Source organism: Pelobates fuscus, chromosome 10 (genome assembly GCF_036172605.1).
Source record: "Pelobates fuscus isolate aPelFus1 chromosome 10, aPelFus1.pri, whole genome shotgun sequence".
Taxonomy (NCBI): Eukaryota; Metazoa; Chordata; class Amphibia; order Anura; family Pelobatidae; genus Pelobates; species Pelobates fuscus.
The window spans coordinates 100,670,392-100,692,551 of NC_086326.1; the positions used below are offsets into that span (position 1 = coordinate 100,670,392).

Genomic DNA, 22,160 nt, shown 5'->3' on the forward strand with positions numbered 1-22,160 from the left:
CCTCCCCCTTTCGTCTTACTCCCCCCTCTTCTTCTTCTTCTTCTTACTCCCCCTCCCCCCTTTCTTCTTACTCCCCCTTTCTTCTTACTCCCCCCTCCCCTCTTCTTCTTACTTCCCCCCCTCTTCCTTTTACTCCCCCCTCCACTTGTCTTCTTCTTACTCCCCCTCCCCCCTTTCTTCTTACTCCCCCCTCTCTTCTTACTCCCCCCTCCTTCTTACTCCCCCCACCTCTTCTTACTCCCCCTCCCCCTTCTGATCCCCCTCCCCCCTTCTGATCCCCCTCCACTTGTCTTCTTCTTACTCCCCCCTCCACTTGTCTTCTTCTTACTCCCCCTCCCTTGTTTTCTTCTTACTCCCCCACCTTCCATCTTCTTCTTACTTCCCCACCTTCCATCTTCTTCTTACCCCCCTCCCCTCCCCTTGTTCTTCTTACCCCCCAGTTCTTCTTACCCCCCTCCCCTTCCCCAGTTATTCTTACCCCCCAGTTCTCCTCCCCCTCCCCCAGTTCTCCTCCCCCCTCCCCAAGTTCTCCTTCCCCCACCCTCCCCCAGTTCTCCTTCCCCCACCCTCCCCCAGTTCTCCTCCTAACCTCACCTTCCCTGTAGCGTGGCCGAGCTCCTCTCCGGTCCGCGGTACAGGAGTTTCTGTTTCCTGTACCCGGCCGGACTGACAGGAAGTGCACACTCAGTGTGCACTTCCTGTCAGTCCGGGCGGGTCGCGGACCGGAGAGGAGCTCGGCCACGCTACAGGGAAGGGGAGGTGAGGCAGTGTGGAAGCCGCCTGAGCGCTCTCTATAGAGCGCTCAGGCGGCTGCAACATTTAAAGGGCCAGCGATGGGGGTGCAGGGCGCCCCCTCCTATATGGCGCCCTAGACAGCTGCCTAGTTCGCCTTATAGGAAGCGCCGGCCCTGAATAGAATGCAGGAATCAGAAACAAAAGACTGAAGAGAGTCGGGTCGCCATGTCCGTCTCTCGTTTATTTGGTATACGCCAGAGGTCACCAGCAACAATAAACAAATAAGACGAGCAAACAACAATTGTGATCTGAGCTCTCCTAAAGAAAAATTGCAAAAGTATTGTAAGACTCATAAGTTATAAATAGGACCAGTGGGTATATGGCATTAGCAAACTATCCAAATATAACCAATATAATGATACTAATGAAAAACATTAGCAAAATTGGGATGGAGATAGTCAACATATCCAAGTAGATATTGGGGATGCGGCTTCCACTTTTGAAGCCATCGCAGTACCCCTTATTTGGAAATAATATTGTTCCAAGTAATTCTTGCCAAGAACAAGCGCTTTTGACATAATTCTAAAGCCTTCATTCAGGGCCAGATTTCCCATTAGGTAGAGTAGCACTTGTAATGTGCCTTTTGGAGCTTACATAGACTGGTGGGGAGAAGCAAGTATCCGGATCCTTGATTAGTGACTCTATATAGTCCAGTCAGCCTTAATGGGCCACTCCCCATCCATAAAGCACTTGAAATTTCTGTTTAGTGAATGTCTGAGTGTGCTGGATCTTGTATGTTGTATGAATTCTCCCTAGCAGCACCCTTATGAGTATGCATGTTCAGGTAAGTGCAGCACTCTTGGTTTTATTCCTCCCTGTCACGGGTGCCTCATTCCAGGGCCCTATTTAACCTTGCACTGCAGAGGAAGGATTTCCCAAGTGTAATGGTAGTCACCATCGCCGGGACTATATCAACTTTGCCCTTCTCTCTGGCAGCTATTTTAGTAACTGTTGGCCATTGCTAGGGCTGGGATTATATATGTGACTGGGTTTGCTGTTGGGAGTTATATAACTGTGTCTGTGTATGTTTGACATCACGTGCAATTTACTTGATGTTTCTTCTGTTTAGGTCACCTTGTGCACATTATAGGTGCAGGGTGTGTATAGTTGTTTATTAATAAGGAATAATAATAATAATAGAAAAAGGAATATGCAAAATACCACCTAAGAGGTGAAGAAAGTCAGTATGTATGTAAATATATATTTGGGGAGGGGGATATACTGTTAAAAGGGATAGAAAGCAATGTTGCTTTTCTAGACTGTGCTTCCAAATAAATAAATAATACATTTAAATAAATAATAAATTAAATAAAGAAAATTATATATATAATCTGACATGTATGATTGTAAGGGAATCTATCTATTCAATTTTTATTTAAAGATTTATTTATTTATTGTTGTTTTTTTTTCTCTCTCCCCACCTATTACAGGAATACTAGAATCTTGTATAGCAATCACTGGGCATACAGTGTCATCTTGTAAGCCATTCTACTATCAAATTGCCAGTTACAGTTGTTAATTTTATTTTTGTATTTATGGTAAAAATTCCTTCATTTTTTGCATGGAGAAACTCTTTATGAGATAATCCCTGCAGCAGTAGTTGTACTTTGATTCTATATAAAGCCCGCATATAAATAAAGTCCCAATCCTATTAAAGTAGTTCCAACACTTACGAGGGTCTATATATAGCCTTATCAGTAGATCGGTAATCGCCCATACTCCATGTAGCAGCGTATGATTACCGTTCTGTTTTCTTTTTGACATCTGACACTTTGGAGTTCCCGTCCCACCTCCTTCCCGAAACGGCACAGCGTGCACCCGGCGGTAAATACAGAAGGGTACAAAAACAGCCACAAGTAGATTCTAGTACAGAGACACACTGAACTAGTGTTCAAACTTAGGAGAATACCGACCACCTGGACTTATTACTCCTATTACTCCCAACCACCAGCCTGGTACAATGGTTCTCCAAGCAGGTCAGAACTACACTTCAAAAGTCACTTATAAAAACACTTAGTATACCAGCTACAGAGACTCATTTATATATATAGATATAGCTGTATATGTGCACAATTGTTTTTCCTTTGATTGTGTCTTGCCTATATTTGATAATACGCTCCTTACTTTTATTCAACTTTCTTGCCATATATTATTTTGCATTTTATCAATTTTTACTGTTTGAAATTTTCTCTGTATACTTTATGTATAGATCCTTTTGTAACCTTATACTGTATCAATACATGTATGGATTTATTATACTGTTGCACTTTTTAGATACATTGTATGCACAGAGAGATATACTGCATACATTATGGTGAAACTCAATACACAGGCATTTGTATAGAGCACCCGCCTTTCAAAGACTTCTACAGCTCACTGAGAAGTCTGTGATTGGACAGCTGCGTACATCTCAATATGAAGCCTTCAATTGGTCATTCCCCAGCTCAGATAAAAATTAAGAAGCAGAGGGTTTGAAATAGCTGCAGATATTCTATATTTGTGTTCCAAAGATGGCGGTGCCAGGATTCCAAGCTCTGCCCTTCCTTCAGCTGATGTGCATGCCAAAGGCCTCCGATGGTCCTATGTTGACTCTCGGGAGCACAAACAAACCACAAGCATTCTGTGTGACATGTCTATTTCAGATTTTTTTTTTTTACAAACATATATAGTTACATAGCTGAAAAGAGACATGTATCCATCAAGTCCATCCTTTCTTATCTGTATTTGCTATTGATCCAAAATAAGGCAAACAATCCAGTTTGAAGCTCTTTCCAATTTTGCAACAAACTACGAAAATATTCCTTCTTGACCGCAGAATGGTAGGAAGATCTTAAATAAATTAAAATGTATATCCCTGAATATTATGGTTTTACAAGTATTCATCCAATTGCTGCTTAAACATCTGTATAGACTCTGATAAAACCACCTCTTCAGGCAGAGAATTTGCATTGTGAATACATACTGAAAGTATGTGCCTAACTTGTTCGCCCAAGTACAATTGCACATCTTATCTATGTCGGTAAATGTTCACTCTTACCTCATGGTGCCGTAGCTGGAAGCTTTTTCCATCGTGGTAGCAATTGTAGGTTCTTAGATGTGACAGCAGATCTGACCTGAAAATTAGCAAAAATATATTTCAGTGCAGCATTTTACCCTTGCCAACAGTCATGAAACGTATACATAATTATTATTTATAATTATACTGTGATTATAGGGCTTTAAACAAAACTGTCCATATCAGAATTTATTTTTTATTTTTCTGCCTAGGGAGGGAGCTTGGGTGTGCTGAAGCCCCAGATGGGGGACTATTTACCACAGTTCTAAACAGATAATGGAGGCATTATATATAAACTGCATCTTCCTCTTCTCTCCTCTTCCTTGGGCTTCTCTGACATATATATGCAGGGCCGCCATCAGGGGGTGACAACCATAACAGTTGGGGCCACCCGATGAGCCCCCTCCTTCAGGGGCCCGGTCAGCGCTGTGGCCGTTGTATAGCGCGACTGGTCCCCTTTAAAAAAAAAAAAAAAAAGAGCAGCCGCAGCAAGTGCTGCTGGGAGGAAGTAGTCACTTCCTCCCAGCTCACTCCGCGCGGGAGGAGCGCGCGCGCGCGGCAATGAGGGAGAACCAAGCCGACTACTCCCATCAGCCCCAGCCACCCTCCTGCAAAGAAAGGTAAGAGACAGGAGGGTGGCTGGAAAATGAGCTGTGTGTGTGCGCATGTATGTATGTTGAATCGCCCCAATTTCTGATGAATTGTGATTCATTTAAAACAGAATGCACAGTGTAAAATAATATTAAACATATTTTTACATTGCACTGTTCTCCTGTTTTATACCATGTTAATTATGGCATATAAACTCACTGATTATTGTGAAAGAGATTAATTGTAATCAATACTTATACAGGATATAATTTACCGAGAAGCATAAATTCTGGATGTAAATGAAACATTGCTTGCTTTTCTTTACTGCTCAATTTTGAATCTAACTAGTGAATTCAATATTGTTTTGTGATTTTTTGAGGGGCAAAAACTGTAAGATGTTTGCTAGATTTCTTACTGAATGGTTCTTAGCTATGTATGTGTGTGTCTGCATGTATGTCTATGTATGTATGTATGTCTGTCTGTATGTGTATGTCTGTATGCATGTCTGTGTGTCTGTCTGTCTGTGTCTGTATGCATGTATGTCTGTGTGTCTGTCTGTCTGTGTCTGTATGCATGTATGTCTGTCTGTATGTGTCTGTCTGTATGCATGTATGTCTATGTATGTCTGTCTGTATGCATGTATGTCTATGTATGTCTGTCTGGATGCATGTATGTCTATGTATGTCTGTCTGGATGCATGTATGTCTATGTATGTCTGTCTGGATGCATGTATGTCTATGTATGTCTGTCTGGATGCATGCATGTCTGTCTGTATGTCTATGTCTGTCTGTCTGTATGCGTGTATGTCTGTCTGTATGCGTGTATGTCTGTCTGTCTGTATGCGTGTATGTCTGCCTGGATGCATGTGTGTCTGGATGCACATATGTGTATGTATGTCTGTCTGCATGCATGTCTGTCTGTATGTCTATGCATGTCTGTCTGTATGTCTATGCATGTCTGTCTGTATGTCTATGCATGTCTGTCTGTCTGCATGTATCTCTGTCTGCATGTATGTCTGTATGCATGTATGTTTGGATGCATGTCTGTATGTATGTCTGTGTGTATGTCTATGTCTGTCTGACTGCATGCATGCATGTATGTCTGTCTATGTATGTTTGTGTATGTCTGTATGCATGCATGTCTGTCTGTCTGTATGTCTATGTATGTATATATGTATGTCTGTATGTTAGTATGCATGTATGTCTGCATAGCATTATGAACGTAGGTCTGTGTGTATGTGTGTATGGATGTCTGTATGCATGTATGTCTGTCAGTATGTCTGTATATATGCATGTATGTCAGTCTGTATGTATGTATGTATGTATGTCTGTATGCCATTATGAATATATGTCTGTGTATGTCTGTATGCCATTATGAATGTATGTGTGTATGGATGTCAGTGTCTGTATGTATGAATGTGTGTGTGTGTGTGTGTGTGGATGTATGTCGGTGTCTGTATGTATGTGTCTTTATGTCCTCTTGCATGTGTGTCTGTATGTATGTTAGTATGTGTCTGTCTGTCACTATGTATGCCTGTGTGTATGTCTCAGTATGTGTGTGTCAGTATGTATGCCTGTATGTCTGTTTCAGTATGTGTGTCTGTTAGTATGTATCTGTGTCCTTTTGTATCAGTGTGTGCGTTTGTGTCTGTGTGTGGACTCAGTGGGCGGTATTTGGAGGCGGGCCCCAGACCCTGAGCTGAGTTAGGGGCCCCAAAATTTCTGGTGGCGGCCCTGTATATATGCCATATATTATGCATATGTTAGGGAAGCCCAGGAAGGATAAGGAAAGGGAGAGATAATGGCAGACATTTCTGACATCACTGTGCTACCTTTCACTATTATAGTAACTCCAACTGCACATTGCAAGGTGTATGCTCAGCAGCTGCGTGCCCACCATGTTATTTAAAGGGCAGGGGCTGTGACTCAGAGGATTAAACAAACTGATTTCATCCTGTTTCAAGCTGTAATGACTGTGTACGGATTATAGTTGATCCAGCACGCAGAATAGTATCACACCTAGAACTATGGATAACATCTAACCGGACCTTACAATGGCCGTATTTAAAGTACCTGAGAATAGTCAAAATACTTGCTGAGGTCAGGGACACAGAATGAGACACAACAATGGAGAAGGACAAGGATACCAGAAATCAGGGAAGTCAAAACTAAGCCAAAGTCAAATACTAGAAAAAGGCAATCAGGAACACACTCTCGGATAACCAGCTAGTGGAAACCACAACAGGGCACTGACAAAAAGATAATCTGGGTTTAAATAACCCTCCTTAGGCTGTAATTGGCTGTCTCTGACCCCAAAACGTGCGTGCGTGTCTATGACGTGACGTTGCACTCACGTTGGCTCCATCTTTGATGTGGGAGAAGGTAAGTTTATACAGAGACATGTACTGTGTGGGTATCTCTGTATTGTAACTCTGTGTAATCCATCACAGTGATCCTGGCTGTGTGGGATAGTTATTATTATTTCTCTTTCAAGCTCTACTGATATGGGTCAACAGAGGAGATCTAGAGGGCCATAGATGCATTCATATGGCAGAGAAAATGACCCAGAATAGCCCGAGCCATACTATACAACCCTAAATGGCGGGGATGCCTTGCATTACCCCACCTCTATCACTATTACATCACAGCACAAATAGCCCAAATAGCACACTGGCATTGCCCCATTGACCAACGCAGATGGGTGGACGTAGAATCCCTAATGACTGGAGCCGACCTAACACAATTTCTTATCTGGACTCCCAGGGAACACAGGGTGATCCTTAGGACCACATGCCCAGCCGCCCTCAACTCCATCAGTCTATGGTACCAAATAGCATGGAAATACAAACTCACAGACTTCGCATCACCAATGATCCTGGTACTCCGGAACAGAGCATTCCCACCGGGACTCAGTGGTAGAGATTTTGGAGGCCCAGAGGCCACAGGGCTCCAACGCTACATACACCTCTATATCGACCACCAGATAGTAACATACGACCACCTAAAATCCCTCGCCCCACTAGAAACCAGGGACTTCTTCCGCTACATACAGCTCAGGGACTTCGCATAAACCACTGCGGTCAAGATAGCGACAGCTAAAAGATTAACCTTCCTTGAACACATCTGTTTGAAAGAATCCATGCCGGCAAAATTAATCTCACAGCTCTATAATCACATTTGCACTGAGTATGGAGCCTGGGGAACCATAACATACATGGATAATTGGCAAGACATATGGGAAGCATGAGCCAAAACATCTATATGCACCTCCTTACAGGAACAAGCATACAAAACACTATTCAGGTGGTACACAACTCCAGTCAAACAATGCCACATGCGAATCAGCCCCACAGACATCTGCTGGCGCTTATGCGGTGAAAAAGGCACATACATACACATGTGGTAGCACTGCACTAAAGTGTGCACCTACTGGAGGGAGGTGGTAGATATGGGCTTCCGACTTCTGCAAAGAAATCTCACACCTGACCCCTAGGCCTGCTTACTTTCACGACCCACTGACTGACAGGACAGATACGAACAGAGGTTACTAAATATGCTCTATTTAGCAGCTCGCCGAGCGCTATCCCAACAATGGATACAAGTGGTGGACTCCTCCCACCTATATGGGAAACGACAGCACCAACCACTAGGTTGCCACGCAAACTAAGAGCGCACTTATCATACCTAGAACACAAAAACCACTGATGGAGAACTACCTTATGCTCCTCACTTGTACTTCTTATTGTTCATTTCTTGTTATACCGTACTCTTGTTCAGATACGTGCACATGTATATTTTTTGTTCCACTCCAAAAAATTAAAAAACTGTCAGACACTGAACTTACACGCTGCACCATAAGGCTTCTGCGAAAGCCACATACTGAAATGTAACTGTATTAACGCAACAATTGGCAGACACCAAATAAAGAATTAAAAAAAAAAGAAAGAAAAGAAAACCCAGATGTATTTAGTTCTCTGGAAAAACGAATGTAAACCAACATATAAAAAAATTCAGTTTTTGAAGAACATCGTGTGCAGATGTTAGAGTGACATACATTCATTCAGACTAAAGCAGATGTGAGCGTTAGTCCTGGACTCTAAACTCGTATGTCTTTATCGCCCCTAAGCATTACCACTACACATACAATTAACTTGTTTTTAGGAACTATTAGTTTCAGGTCGTAAGACATTTCATGTATACAGGGTAATGAGTCAGCTTGCCCATTCAAAAAGCAAACATTCCTGGTTAATCTCATAAAGGCTAAAAGATAAATATGTAAATCACTAAGGCTTAGTAGAATAAATATTTGTTTCAACTAATGTTAGGACCATTCATCAAATTTAGTTTTACCCCTTTTTTTGTCAGCTGTTTTGCATTATCAGTCCATGATGGTGAGAGTATGTGGAATAATACAATTCTTAATATTGCATTTTGCAAAAATTTTTTAGTCTGCATGCCACAGTTTTAATGAGAATGTCCATTAGTCCTAAAGGTCTCCTATTATAAGGAATATTTTTTTTCACATGAGTACAGCCATCTTTTCAGTTAAAATCTGTAGCGGAGCCCTAGTCCTGACCGGGACTTTCTTCCGCTGGATAACCAATAGTAGAATTCAGGAACAGGATACTGCCAAGTAAATAGCCCACCTCCTCTCCAGTAACTGGACAACACACAGTTCTGGGAGTAGAACTGAACTTTATTCTGCCACACATGGCTTTTATGCACTGACCCCTAGCATGGAGTCTACACATTAAGAACACAGGGATTTCTTCCCAAGAGCCTTTGTGTTTGAGAGATAATTGAGCTCAAATTAGGATAACTGAATTGTCTCTCAAATACAAAAACTTACACACATTTTTAAAACATTACAAAATTACATGAAGAGAATACTAGAACCCTACAAAATCATATACCCGAATAGCTCTGATCTGAGCACCCAACATATCTAAAAAGTGCTCAGATTGGTTCACTAGAACGAAATTGCTATTCGAGTAAAGTTTTGACCGACCGGCCACGAGGTGCTAGCCCAAAACAGTTCCAGAGGATTGAGCAGGATGGCCGGTTGGCTTTTGGGGGTTCCTGTGCAAACACTGACAAACGCTCCCCCTGACTTTTAGGAAGCGAATGCTCCCCCCAGTCGGTAGATCATATCTCCCGAACGTCATTCGTCCAGGTGGTCGGGAAATAGATCTAGCAGCGGTTTGAAAAAAAACCTTTTAGGTGAAACGCGTTATGAAATTTTAATATGTACTAATAAAGCAATTTTGGTAACCTTATTTTTTTATTGTGACAATTACTTTTTATTTAGTTCATCATCTCCTGGCTTTTAAAGTATTTTTTACATTTATTTTTATTATTTTTAACACTTTTATTTACTCTAAAGTAGGTGGGGATTATTCCACCAGCCCTTTATTCAAAGAGCAGTGTGGCTGTTCTATCTTTGTGAGTATTATTCATTTATCCTTCTTTTAGACCTATTTTATATACAGCGATCACTATTTATTGCTTTTTTTTTGCAGCAATACACATTTTATAAAAAAATTTTGAACTTTCAACAACATTGCAACATAGCGAAGCGACTACAATGCATTCAACAACAATGCAAACTTCAGGATAGATAACATGAGTTAAGGCAAATAGTAAGATTGTTGTTGAGTGCGTGAGTTCAAGTTCGCTAGTTAGGGTGAACTAGTTACTGGAGGCTAGGTCTGGTCTTTTAGAGTACATGGTGAGGTTCTGATCTGAGGTGAATAGTATAAATCGGGTGTGCATTTGCAATGAGTCAGCTAAACCCATCCAGTGTGCTGGGGTACACCTAATCAATGGTGTGAGTGTGGGGGGGGGGGGGGAGTGTTACGAGGCCCATATGTCCCTGGCAAACAAGTGACTCCCTCCTATGTGTAGTGGTGGGTCTGTGCCCTGTGGGAAATGCCAGTTTTTTTGCAGCGTATGGGGCAATGTACAGTTTCTGTGTCTCCGTTTTGTGTTAATTTGTGTAGGCTCGTGTGGGGGAGTGAGTGCTATACAGAAAAATAAGGTAAGTATGGCATACTATTTAAAATTCAACATAATAAACTGCCTCAGGATACACCCATCTGCTTATGTCACCAAGTCCGGGTTACCATTGGGTACAAAGGGTGTTACATTTTCCACGTCCCATCTGCGTGCGGTCTTCTGTCTGTGCCCTGGTGCCGTTACGCCCAATGCCGTGAACAACTTTGCGGCATCGGCCGGGGATCTGTCATCTGTAAGAGCCGTCAATGTTCTTGGGCAGTTCAGCGGTACCTGATACCTGCAGCGAGTAGCTGTTGTGTTATAGGTTGCATACATTTATGCCATTGCAGGGTAGAGCGGGTAAGGTCCTGGTAAAAGGCGAGGTGTTTGGGAGGAAAGGTCACCAGCGCAGAGGGAGCCCGGCGCTGGAATAAGGTAAGTGGCTGAAGGGGTTTTAACCCCTTCAGTGCCACGGGAGGGGGACCCTGAGGGTGGGGGCACCTCAGGGCACTATAGTGTCAGGAAAACTATAGTGATCCTTTAAGGATTTGCAAACTTCCAAAAGACCCCTCTGCTCCATCCAGAAGTTTACTCCTTGAACTTACCTGTTACCAAATAGAGTACTATTTTTTAAGACCTATTATTCTGATCTTATTATTTTGGGATATATTGATATCTTTTATTATTTGTGTACGGCACATACCGAGGACGTACGGAACAATAATAATTGAAGCAGAAGTAGTAAGAGCAAAGTCAGTTGAGGTGTGCCGAAACTGACGTGAGGTTAGACCTGTTAGATCTTTTATTATATATGTTCTTTTGCTGGCGGCGTAATACCTTCCAGACTCTACAGCATGGTGCAACTATGCTGCTACTACTAATCTCCAATGGGAAGCAGGAGTGACCAAAGCCAGAAGACACAGCAAATCTGTCTGGAGACGCCAGCGGTCTCAGGCTACCAGACCAGGTGGACCAGGCGACTCACTGTCTGTTGAACTTTAACAGACATCCTGGTTCACCCGACTGACTGTATGCTTTATAATATGTTGCTATTATGTTTCATTATTTGTGTTCTTCGTGATAGGCATAGTCTCTGTACCCTGACGCACACCTAATCTTGCTTCCACTTAACATGATAAAAGTCTTTAAAGTTCTCGGGTGCCCAACTTATGTTGCGCACATATCTAAGCTAACATGGTCAGATCACTAAATGTCCTTGACTGCACATGGCTCCAGACCTGGTGAATGTTTTTTGGCTAAAGTAGATTTAGGTCTAGACAGTTGTGCCTAACCTACTTGATTTTTCTTAGTTTCTTACCTCCTTTAAAACGTGAATTACTTACTATGCCTATAAGAACACACTACTTTTAATACTTTTTCCTACCAGCTTAGACATTTTTATAACCTACTATAATACAAAACTTTGCTGTCTATCTGAATGCCATGTTAATGATTTACCAAGGTTTTTGTTATCATTTGCACAATATAAATAAAGAATTATAAAGAATAAAAATAAAGAATTTTTACATTAATTATCCTGGAAGAAATACAAAAATGCTCCATGCTCAGCTGAATGAAAGATAAACACCTGCATGCAGATGTATTTAGTTCTCTGGAAAATCCAATGTAAACCAACATTGGAGGTTTGGTTGTTGTCTAATCTGTAGACAGTTCTCTATCTTGCGGCAGGAGATTGTATTTTTGAAGTCTGAGATTTGTAAATTATCTGGTAAACAAACTCAGGCTGGAACTGCTGCAAAGCCACTGCCGCAGAGACATAATAGGAATGGCAGATGGATCACTGTAGGATCTGGTAGACTTAGAGTTGTGGATATAAGGCATATTGCACAGTCTGTTGCTCTACATAATTAATTTTCTGCACTTTCAGAGTGTAATGGTGTTATGGAGAGAGGCACTGAGGGTAGTGGTGTTGTGGAGAGAGGCACTGAGGCTAGTGGTGTTGTGGAGAGAGGCACTGAGGCTAGTGGTGTTGTGGAGAGCGGAACTGAGGCTAGTGGTGCTGTGGAGAGAGGCACTGAGGCTAGTGGTGCTGTGGAGAGAGGCACTGAGGCTAGTTGTGTTGTGGAGAGCGGAACTGAGGCTAGTGGTGCTGTGGAGAGCGGAACTGAGGCTAGTGGTGCTGTGGAGAGAGGCACTGAGGCTAGTGGTGTTGTGGAGAGAGGCACTGAGGCTAGTGGTGTTGTGGAGAGAGGCACTGAGGCTAGTGGTGTTGTGGAGAGAGGCACTGAGGCTAGTGGTGTTGTGGAGAGAGGCACTGAGGCTAGTGGTGTCGTGGAGAGAGGCACTGAGGCTAGTGGTGTTGTGGAGAGAGGCACTGAGGCTAGTGGTGTTGTGGAGAGAGGCACTGAGGCTAGTGGTGTTGTGGAGAAAGGCTTGGAGACTATGGTGAGGCCTAATAGATGGCAGTTGTTGTTGTTAGGGGATTCCATCATAAGAGTTGTGGAGATGGACAATGGTGGTCTTGTGAGGTGTCTTCCCGGAGCTGCTGCTCACAGAGACAGGAGACGTATCTGTAATATTGTTAAGCAAGCAAAGCAGGAAGGGGAACTGGATGTACTTGTCCATCTAGGGACAAATGACTTGGCTTGCAATGAGGTTTCAGAGGTTAAGGACGTTTTTAGTGTTTTTGCCAATGATATACGACAGGTTGCTTCCACACTGTCATTCTCTGAAGTTCTGCCTGTGCATAACACTCAGAACGACAGGCAGATGCGTATAAGGGACTTTAACTTGTGGCTTGGTGAATGGTGTCGGGAGCAAGGATTTTGCTTTATTTCTCATGGTAGCTCTGTTTGGAATGGAAATAAACTGTATAAAAAGATGGTTTGCATCTTTCTCAAAAGGGAACAAATGTTCCCAGTGAGCAGTTCAGAGGTTTTGCTAGGATGTATTTAAACTAGGGGGGGGGAGGGTGATAAAACATCAATCAAATTGTCCCCCAAAACAAAGACAGAAGGTGCCTGTAGCAAGTGTGTTAAGAAATGATAAGCTTAGAGTCATGTCTACAAATGCTCGCAGTTTAGGGAACAAGATCCATGAACTTGTGGCAATAATGGCAACTGATAGTGTAGATTTAGTCGCGGTTACTGAGACATGGTATAATGAGAAAAATGACTGGGACATAGCAATACCAGGGTACTCTTTATATAGAAAAGACAGGGAAGGCAGGAAAGGGGGAGGGGTGGCCCTGTATGTGAAGGATAGCATAAAATCTAGCCTAATAAAAGTTAGTGAGGTGAACATAGAGTCCATTTGGGTTACGTTAGAATTTGGTAATCACACAGTAATTCGTGTAGGTGTGATTTATAGGCCCCCAGGACAAATTGAAGAGTTAGATAATCTACTAGTTGAGGAAATAGCTTAAATGACAATGAAGGGGGAAGTTATCATCATGGGTGACTTAAATCTTCCTGATGTGAATTGGAAAACAAAAATAGCTACTTGTGCCAGGAGCACACATATTCTAAACTCCCTGCTGGCATTGTCTCTAAAACAAGTCGTTGAGGAGCCAACTCGTAAAGAGGCCATACTAGATTTAGTGTTAACAAATGGAGATTTGGTATCCGATATTACTGTAGGTGAAAGTTTAGTATCCAGTGATCATCAATCAGTGTGGTTTAATATAAGAACAGTGACTGAGTCACACCACACAAAAACAAAAGTTTCAGACTTTAGAAAAACAGACTTTTCTAAAATTAGAATATGTGTAAAGGAGTCATTATCAGACTGGAGCAATTTAAATGGCGTCCAAGAGAAATGGGATTATTTAAAAGTTGCACTACTGAAGGCAACAGAAAATTGCATTAGGCTTGTCAGTAAAAGCAACAAATTTAAGAAACCACTGTGGTACTCCGCAGATGTGACCAAAATAGTAAAAAAACAAAAAGTTAGCATTTAGTAATTATAAAAAAAACCAGAGTGAGGAAGACAGAATGATCTATAAGATTAGGCAGAAAGAGGCTAAGCAAGTTATAAGAGCTTCCAAATCACACAAAGAAGAGAAAATAGCACAGTCAGTAAAAAAGGGGGACAAAACTTTTTTTTAGATACATAAATGAGAAAAGAAAAGTAAAACAAGGATTAGTTAGATTAAAAACAAAAGAAGGAAGGTATGTAGAAGAGGATAAAGGTCTAGCTGACTGCGACAATTAATATTTTTGTTCGGTATTTACAGATGAAAATGAAGGAGAGGGACCTCAGTTAAGAAAAAGGATAAATTAGTTCTATTTCAACTGTCAAAAGTAAAGACAAATAAGTCAATGGGACCTGATGGAATATACCCAAAGCTATTAAAAGAGCTTAGTGGTGTACTAGCAAAACCATTAACAGATTTATTTAACCAATCATTGATAACAGGAGTAGTCCCAGAAGATTGGAAGTTAGCGAATGTTGTGCCCATTCACAAGAAAGGTAATAGGGAGGAGTCGGGCAACTATAGGCCAGTAAGCCTTACTTCAGTAGTGGGGAAAGTGATGGAAACCATGTTAACCCCTTAAGGACACATGACGTGTGTGACACGTCATTATTCCATTTTATTCCAGAAGTTTGGTCCTTAAGGGGTTAAAGGATAGGATTGTTGAACATCTAAAAACACATGGATTTCAAGATCAGAGACAACATGGGTGTCACAATTCCGGGGAACCCAACACGCTAACACACACAGACACACACACAGAAAGTGTGCAGTACCGGACCTTAGAGTGGCCGGGCTAAGCACACACAGAATAGTCAGGAGATAAGCCGAGTAAGGGGAACCAGAAAACAGAATAACGATAAACAAGCCGAGGTCAAAGGGTAGGAGAAAGTCACAAAGTCAGTATAACAAGCCAGAGAGTACGTAACCAGAAAGCACACGTTCAGTATCAATACATAAAGCAAAGACCACAACAGGGCACTGAGAGGCAGGAAAGGTAAGTATAAATAACCTAGCCTTAATTCTGATTGGATAGCTTCCAATCAGAATTAACAAACACACGTGGGTGGGACGTATCTATACCCCCCACTGTGATTTTTGTACTGTCGCTTTAACGCCGGATCACATGAGTGACCCCGGCGTACTGATATGGGTGCCGGATCCCAGCGTGCAGCGTTAGACATGCTGCCGCTGGGGGAAGGAGGAGGAAAGGACGCGAGCGGCGTGTCAAGAGGAGAGGACGCCGCTCGCCGAACAGTAAGTGGAGGGGGGACCGCGGGCAGCGATGGACCGAGGGTGAGTGCTGCGAGCGGCTTGCAGCCTCCCCTAACCGCTGCCCGCGGAGCCCTGACATAACCCCCCCCTCGAGGACCGCCCGGAGGGCGGAAAGCCGAAGGCTTCAAAGGAAACCGCGCATGAAAGGAGCGGATCAAAGAGGGCGCGTCCAAGTCAGAGACAGAAACCCACGACCGCTCCTCCGAGCCGTAACCCTTCCAATCAACCAGATACTGCAACCGACCTCGAGATAAACGAGAATCAAGGAGAGCAGCCACCTCATATACGTCACTAGAGACCGCGCGGAGGGCATCGGAACGCCTGAGAGACCCAGAGAACCGATTACAGAGCAAGGGTTTCAAAAGGGAGGTGTGAAAGGTGTTAGGTATGCGCATGGAAGGGGGCAAGGCCAGGGAGTAGGATACAGGATTCACGCCTTATAGGGACCAAGGAACTTGGGCGCGAACTTCATCGAGGGAACCCTAAGGCGGAGATTCCTAGAGGACAACCAAACCCTATCACCCGGAGCATAAGAAGGAGCCGCACACCTACGACGATCAGCAAATCTCTTTTGAGTAGCAGCAGCACGACAAAGAGCAGCATGGGCCTGATCCCACATCTTCCGTAAGGAGGCGAGGTGCTCGTCCAAAGCGGGCAGTCCCTTGTCGGAGAACACACCGGGAAGGACAGCGGGTTGGAACCCATAAGCCACCATAAAAGGACTTACGCCAGTAGAAAAATGAGACACAGTGTTCCTGGCAAACTCAGCCCAGGGAAGAAGATGGGACCAGTTGTCCTGGTGTGCATTCGTAAAACAGCGTAAATACAACTCCACAGACTGATTTGCTCGTTCGGCAGCTCCATTAGATTGCGGATGATAGGAGGAAGTAAACGATAAGGAGACCCCCATCTCAGCACAAAAGCCTCTCCAAAACCGAGAGACAAACTGAGGGCCCCTGTCAGATACGATATCTTGTGGTATACCATGCAAGCGGAACACTTCTTTGGCAAACACCTGAGCCAACTGAACCGCAGAAGGTAGCTTCCTAAGCGGAATGAAGTGCGCCATTTTGGAGAACCTATCCGTTACAGTCAAAATTACTGTCTGCCCATCAGATGAAGGAAGATCCACAATGAAGTCCATGGATAAGTGTGTCCACGGTTTCTTGGGTACAGATAGGGGCATAAGGAGTCCCAGAGGTTTAACATTAGGGGACTTACACTGTGTACAGACACGGCAAGCCTGCACATAATCTACCACGTCTTTTTTGAGAGAGGGCCACCAAAACTGTTGGAAAAGACCCTTGTAAGTCTTGGTAACCCCTGGATGACCAGCCGTTTTGGCTGTGTGAAATAAAGTTAACAACTTCTTTCTGTCCTTTACTTTCACGTATAGCTTACCAATAGGAGTCTCAGAGGGTGCTTGGGATTGGTATGACTTGATACCATCAAGAAAAAGAGATGAGATAACCAAACGGGTAGTAGCTATTATATTAGTCGTGGGTACAATGGGCTCAGGAGTGGAGGTGATAGAATCTACAGGTTCGTACTGGCGGGAGATAGCATCAGCCTTGACATTTCGATAACCAGGCCTGTATGTGATTATGTACTGAAAACGTGAGAGAAATAAAGACCATCTAGCCTGACGAGAGGATAACCTCTTAGCATCTGCGATATAGGATAGATTTTTATGATCGGTTATAACCAGAATCTTGTGTCTAGCTCCTTCTAACAAGTACCTCCATTCTTTAAATGCCATCACTATAGCTAATAATTCCCTGTTCCCGACGTCATAATTCTTTTCAGACTCTGACAAGCGTTTAGAAAAGTAACCACAGGGAAGGAGGGGTTCGTCATACGATTGTCTTTGTGACAACACTGCTCCTATACCTGATTCAGAGGCGTCTACTTCCAGTACAAAGGGAAGGGAAGGATCAGGATGGTGTAACACAGGGGCAGTGGCAAATGCCTTTTTTAGAGTCTCGAAGGCCACAATAGCATTAGGATTCCAAACCCTGGGGTGTAAACCTTTTTTTGTCAGTTTAGTGATAGGGGAAATGATGGATGAGAAGTTTTTAACAAACTTTCTATAATAATTGGCAAACCCTATAAATCGCTGTATTGCCTTAAGTCCTTGGGGAAGGGGCCAGGACAGTATAGCTTCCAATTTAGAAGGATCCATGCTGAATCCTTGTTCAGAAATAACATAACCCAGGAATTGTACAGAGGTTTGGTCGAATAAGCATTTTTCTAATTTACAATAAAGACCGTTCTGCAACAACCTCTTAAGCACCATCCTAACATGAGTATGATGTGTCTTCAAATCTGGAGAATATACAAGTATGTCATCAAGGTAGACTACAGCACAGACATGCAGTAGATCTCTAAGGACATCGTTTATGAGATCCTGAAATACGGCAGGAGCATTACACAATCCAAAAGGCATGACTAGATACTCGTAAAGCCCACTACGTGTATTGAACGCCGTTTTCCACTCATCGTTCTCCTTGATACGAACAAGGTTATAAGCCCCCCTGAGGTCTAGTTTAGTAAAATATTTAGAACCTTTGACACGATCAAACAACTCAGTAATGAGAGGGATCGGATAGGCGTTTTTAATCATAATATTATTTAGAGCTCTGTAATCTATACACGGTCTTAAATCGCCCTCCTTCTTTGCCACAAAAAAGAAACCAGCACCGGCAGGAGAGGAGGACCTTCTAATGAAACATTTATTTAAGGCTTCTCGTATGTACTCCTCCATGACCTGGTTCTCTTTCTCAGAAAGAGGGTAGACCTTACCCCTAGGAGGCATAGTACCCGGTAATAGGTTTATGGCACAGTCATACTCACGGTGTGGGGGTAGCTTATTTGCCTCGTTTTTCTCAAAAACCAATGCAAGGTCAGCATACACAGAAGGGAAAGAAACAGAAAGTGGTTTAGCCGTGGGCACGTTGAGTAAACAAACGGGACGTACCTGGCCCATACAGTCTCGTTGACAGGATTCCCCCCAGGAGAGTATGTCTAAACAACCCCAATCCAGTACTGGGTTGTGTTTAACTAACCAGGGAAAACCCAGAACGATGGAAGCAGTAGGAGAGTCAATTATTTGGAAGGTTAACCTTTCCTTGTGTAAAGCACCCACAGACATCACTATATCTTGGGTTTCATGGGTCACCAGAGGCTTCTCAAGTGGTCTACCATCTATGGCCTCAACGGCCAAGGGTGTGGCCTTTCGGATCAAAGTCAGGGCTGCGGTTTTGGCAAAGTTCTCATCCATTAGGTTGTCTGCCGCACCTGAATCGATCAAGGCTTTAGTTGTTATGGTGGTTTTATTGACCAAAAGAGAAACCGTAATAAACGGTCTGGAGATGGACACATGAGGGGACAAAGTCATAACACCCGAGGCCGACCCCTCTCTAGGCCTTAGGTGCTGCAGTTTCCCTGTAATTTAGGGCAGGTATTATAGTGGTGCCCCCTCTTTCCACAATAAAGACATAACCCCTCCCTTCTACGATACGTTCTTTCAGCCTCAGTTAACCCTGTAGCACCCAATTGCATGGGTTCTGGGGATGGCTGCCTAGGAGCGGGTAACGCTAGCAATGCAGTACTGGGTAGAGCAGGTAACACCCGTGTATCCAGCCGCCTTTGACTACGTCTCTCTCTAATGCGGTTATCAATAAGGATTACATAGTCTATAACATCATCTAGAAGGAAAGGCAGTTCCCTGGATGCTATTTCATCCAGTATGTAAGCGGCCAAACCCTCCTGAAAGGCTGTTACGAGGGCGTCGTTATTCCAAACCACTTCAGCTGCTAGAGTGCGGAATTCGATAGTATAATCCGCTACAGATCTGTTACCCTGTCGAACCCTAAGCAGAGCTTTGCCAGCAGAGGCAACCCTACCGGGTTGATCAAACGTGCGTTTGAATGCTGACAAAAAATCGTCAAAGGACATAGGAGACATATTTTCCCACATGGGGTTTGCCCATGCTAGAGCTCTCCCGGACAGGTGGTTTATCAAAAAGGCAATTTTGGATCTGTCAGTGGGATAGGAGCGTGGATTCATTACCAAATGGATGTCAATTTGATTGAGGAAACCACGACACAAAGCTGGGTCACCACTATAGCGCTGTGGCGGTGTCATATGGACTACATGAGCAGGAACGGGTACTGGAGTGGCAATGGGTTCGGGCACAGCAGCAGCCGCCTCCTGGACGGCAGGCTGCAAGTGTGCAGTACGAGCCAGTATGGTCTGTAAAGCCTGAGCAAACTGATCCATACGGTGGTCCAAGCCATCCATTCTAGCCTCCTGATTAACTAGGAGCTGTGGTATGTCAGCAGGTTCCATTATGGCCCTGTTGTAATGTCACGATTCCGGGGAACCCAACCAGCTAACACACACAGACACACACACAGAAAGTGTGCAGTACCGGACCTTAGAGTGGCCGGGCTAAGCACACACAGAATAGTCAGGAGATAAGCCGAGTAAGGGGAACCAGAAAACAGAATAACGATAAACAAGCCGAGGTCAAAGGGTAGGAGAAAGTCACAAAGTCAGTATAACAAGCCAGAGAGTACGTAACCAGAAAGCACACGTTCAGTATCAATACATAAAGCAAAGACCACAACAGGGCACTGAGAGGCAGGAAAGGTAAGTATAAATATCCTAGCCTTAATTCTGATTGGATAGCTTCCAATCAGAATTAACAAACACACGTGGGGGGTATCTATACCCCCCACTGTGATTTTTGTACTGTCGCTTTAACGCCGGATCACATGAGTGACCCCGGCGTACTGATATGGGTGCCGGCTCCCAGCGTGCAGCGTTAGACATGCTGCCGCTGGGGGAAGGAGGAGGAGAGGACGCGAGCGGCGTGTCAAGAGGAGAGGACGCCGCTCGCCGAACAGTAAGTGGAGGGGGGACCGCGGGCAGCGATGGACCGAGGGTGAGGGCTGCGAGCGGCTTGCAGCCTCCCCTCACCGCTGCCCGCGGAGCCCTGACAATGGGTTTACTTCAGGGAGATCATGCCAAACTAATCTTATTGATTTTTTTGATTGGGTAACTAAAATTATAGATCAGGGTGGTGCAGTAGACATTGCTTATCTAGATTTCAGTAAGGCTTTTGACACTGTTGCACATAGAAGGCTTATCAATAAACTGCAATGTTTAAGTTTGGATCCCAATATTGTTGAATGGGTAAGGCAGTGGCTGAGTGGACAGGCAACAGAGGGTTGTAGTCAATGGAGTATGTTCGAAGCTTGGGCTTGTCACCAGTGGGGTACCTCAGGGATCTGTACTTGGACCCAGTCTCTTTAATATTTTTATTAGTGATATTGCAGAAGGTCTTGATGGTAAGGTATGTCTTTTTGCTGAAAAAATTAGGCAGACTAGATGGGCCAAATGGTTCTTATCTGCCATCACATTCTATGTTTCTATGTAACATATATAAAATTAATTTTCTTAAATCTACCCTACCTCAAAATGTATTTGTTGCTGCTGATCCTTACATACAGGTTGGAATCCACATCCTCCATTCTCACTCTTCAGATACACCTGGAGGGGACAATCGGAAAGCATTTTATACATTATACATTATACTATTCTAAATAGATTTTCCAATTAAGCACCACAAGTAGAAGATCATTCTGGTCAAGAATTGCACAATATCAAGCAATACTGGACTAAATTGCATGTTAGGTGAAACGCGTATCTTTCACAGTGCACTCCATTACTATTTAAACAAATTAAAACCGTTTAAAGTACATGTAGTTACAGAACACACAAATAGCTATTCACTAAACTCAGCATGGTAGAGGACTGAATTACAAATAGCAAAACAGAGGCTCAGTGTGAGAATCTTTCCAAATCAGTTATTTCAGTCTAAATTTTGCTAATCACACAATTCACTTTGTTCTCACTAGAGTTTCGTGAATAACCCCTGATGGACTCAGATAGCGGAGTGTATAATTTTGTTGCTATTGCACAAATGTAAGGCGGCAAAACATGCAGCAAACAGTGCAAAATATCTATCTGCATGAGCTAGGTAAAATACAGTGCATGACTAGAAGGCAGACTTAAATCAGAAGTAAATTCCTAGTAGAATAAAAGCATCTGTCTTCATCCAAATGTACCCGGTAGGATGCACACTTGCAATTTATTGTTCATTTGCTTTGTAGCAAGTGAATAATAATAGTACATTTTAATAAGTTTTAGTTGCTAGCTGGTAGGCAAACAATTAAAAACATTTGGTGAAATAATGGTCAAGTAATGTGGGGGCTCGGGCTGGTCTGTGCTTGCTAGCCGTCAACCACAAAGTTAAAAAAAACAAAACAAAAAGCCTATGAAGGTCATTATGACCCGCATCTAATTACAGGGAGGTTTAGAACCTCCCATATACTCCCACCTGCCATGCTGCCAATTAATTTAGTTTAAAAATTATGCCATAACTACAGTCGGAGGGCTCACAACGCAGCAGCACAGGAGGCAGCGACACTGCAGGCCTCTGAACAAAGAA

General features: G+C 43.4%; 1 protein-coding gene across 1 annotated transcript in view; it reads right to left on the bottom strand.

Moving 5' to 3' along the window:
* RASSF4 (Ras association domain family member 4) overlaps positions 1-22,160 on the bottom strand; it is a 289,543-nt gene that overhangs the window by 122,159 nt on the left and 145,224 nt on the right. Inside the window, exons 3-4 of the mRNA XM_063434595.1 lie at positions 21,122-21,199; positions 3,833-3,908 (exon numbers count right to left, since the gene is read on the bottom strand). Of these exons, the coding sequence (XP_063290665.1) occupies positions 3,833-3,908; positions 21,122-21,180 (135 nt within the window). The 5' untranslated portion in view covers positions 21,181-21,199. The remainder of the gene's footprint in view (positions 1-3,832; positions 3,909-21,121; positions 21,200-22,160) is intronic.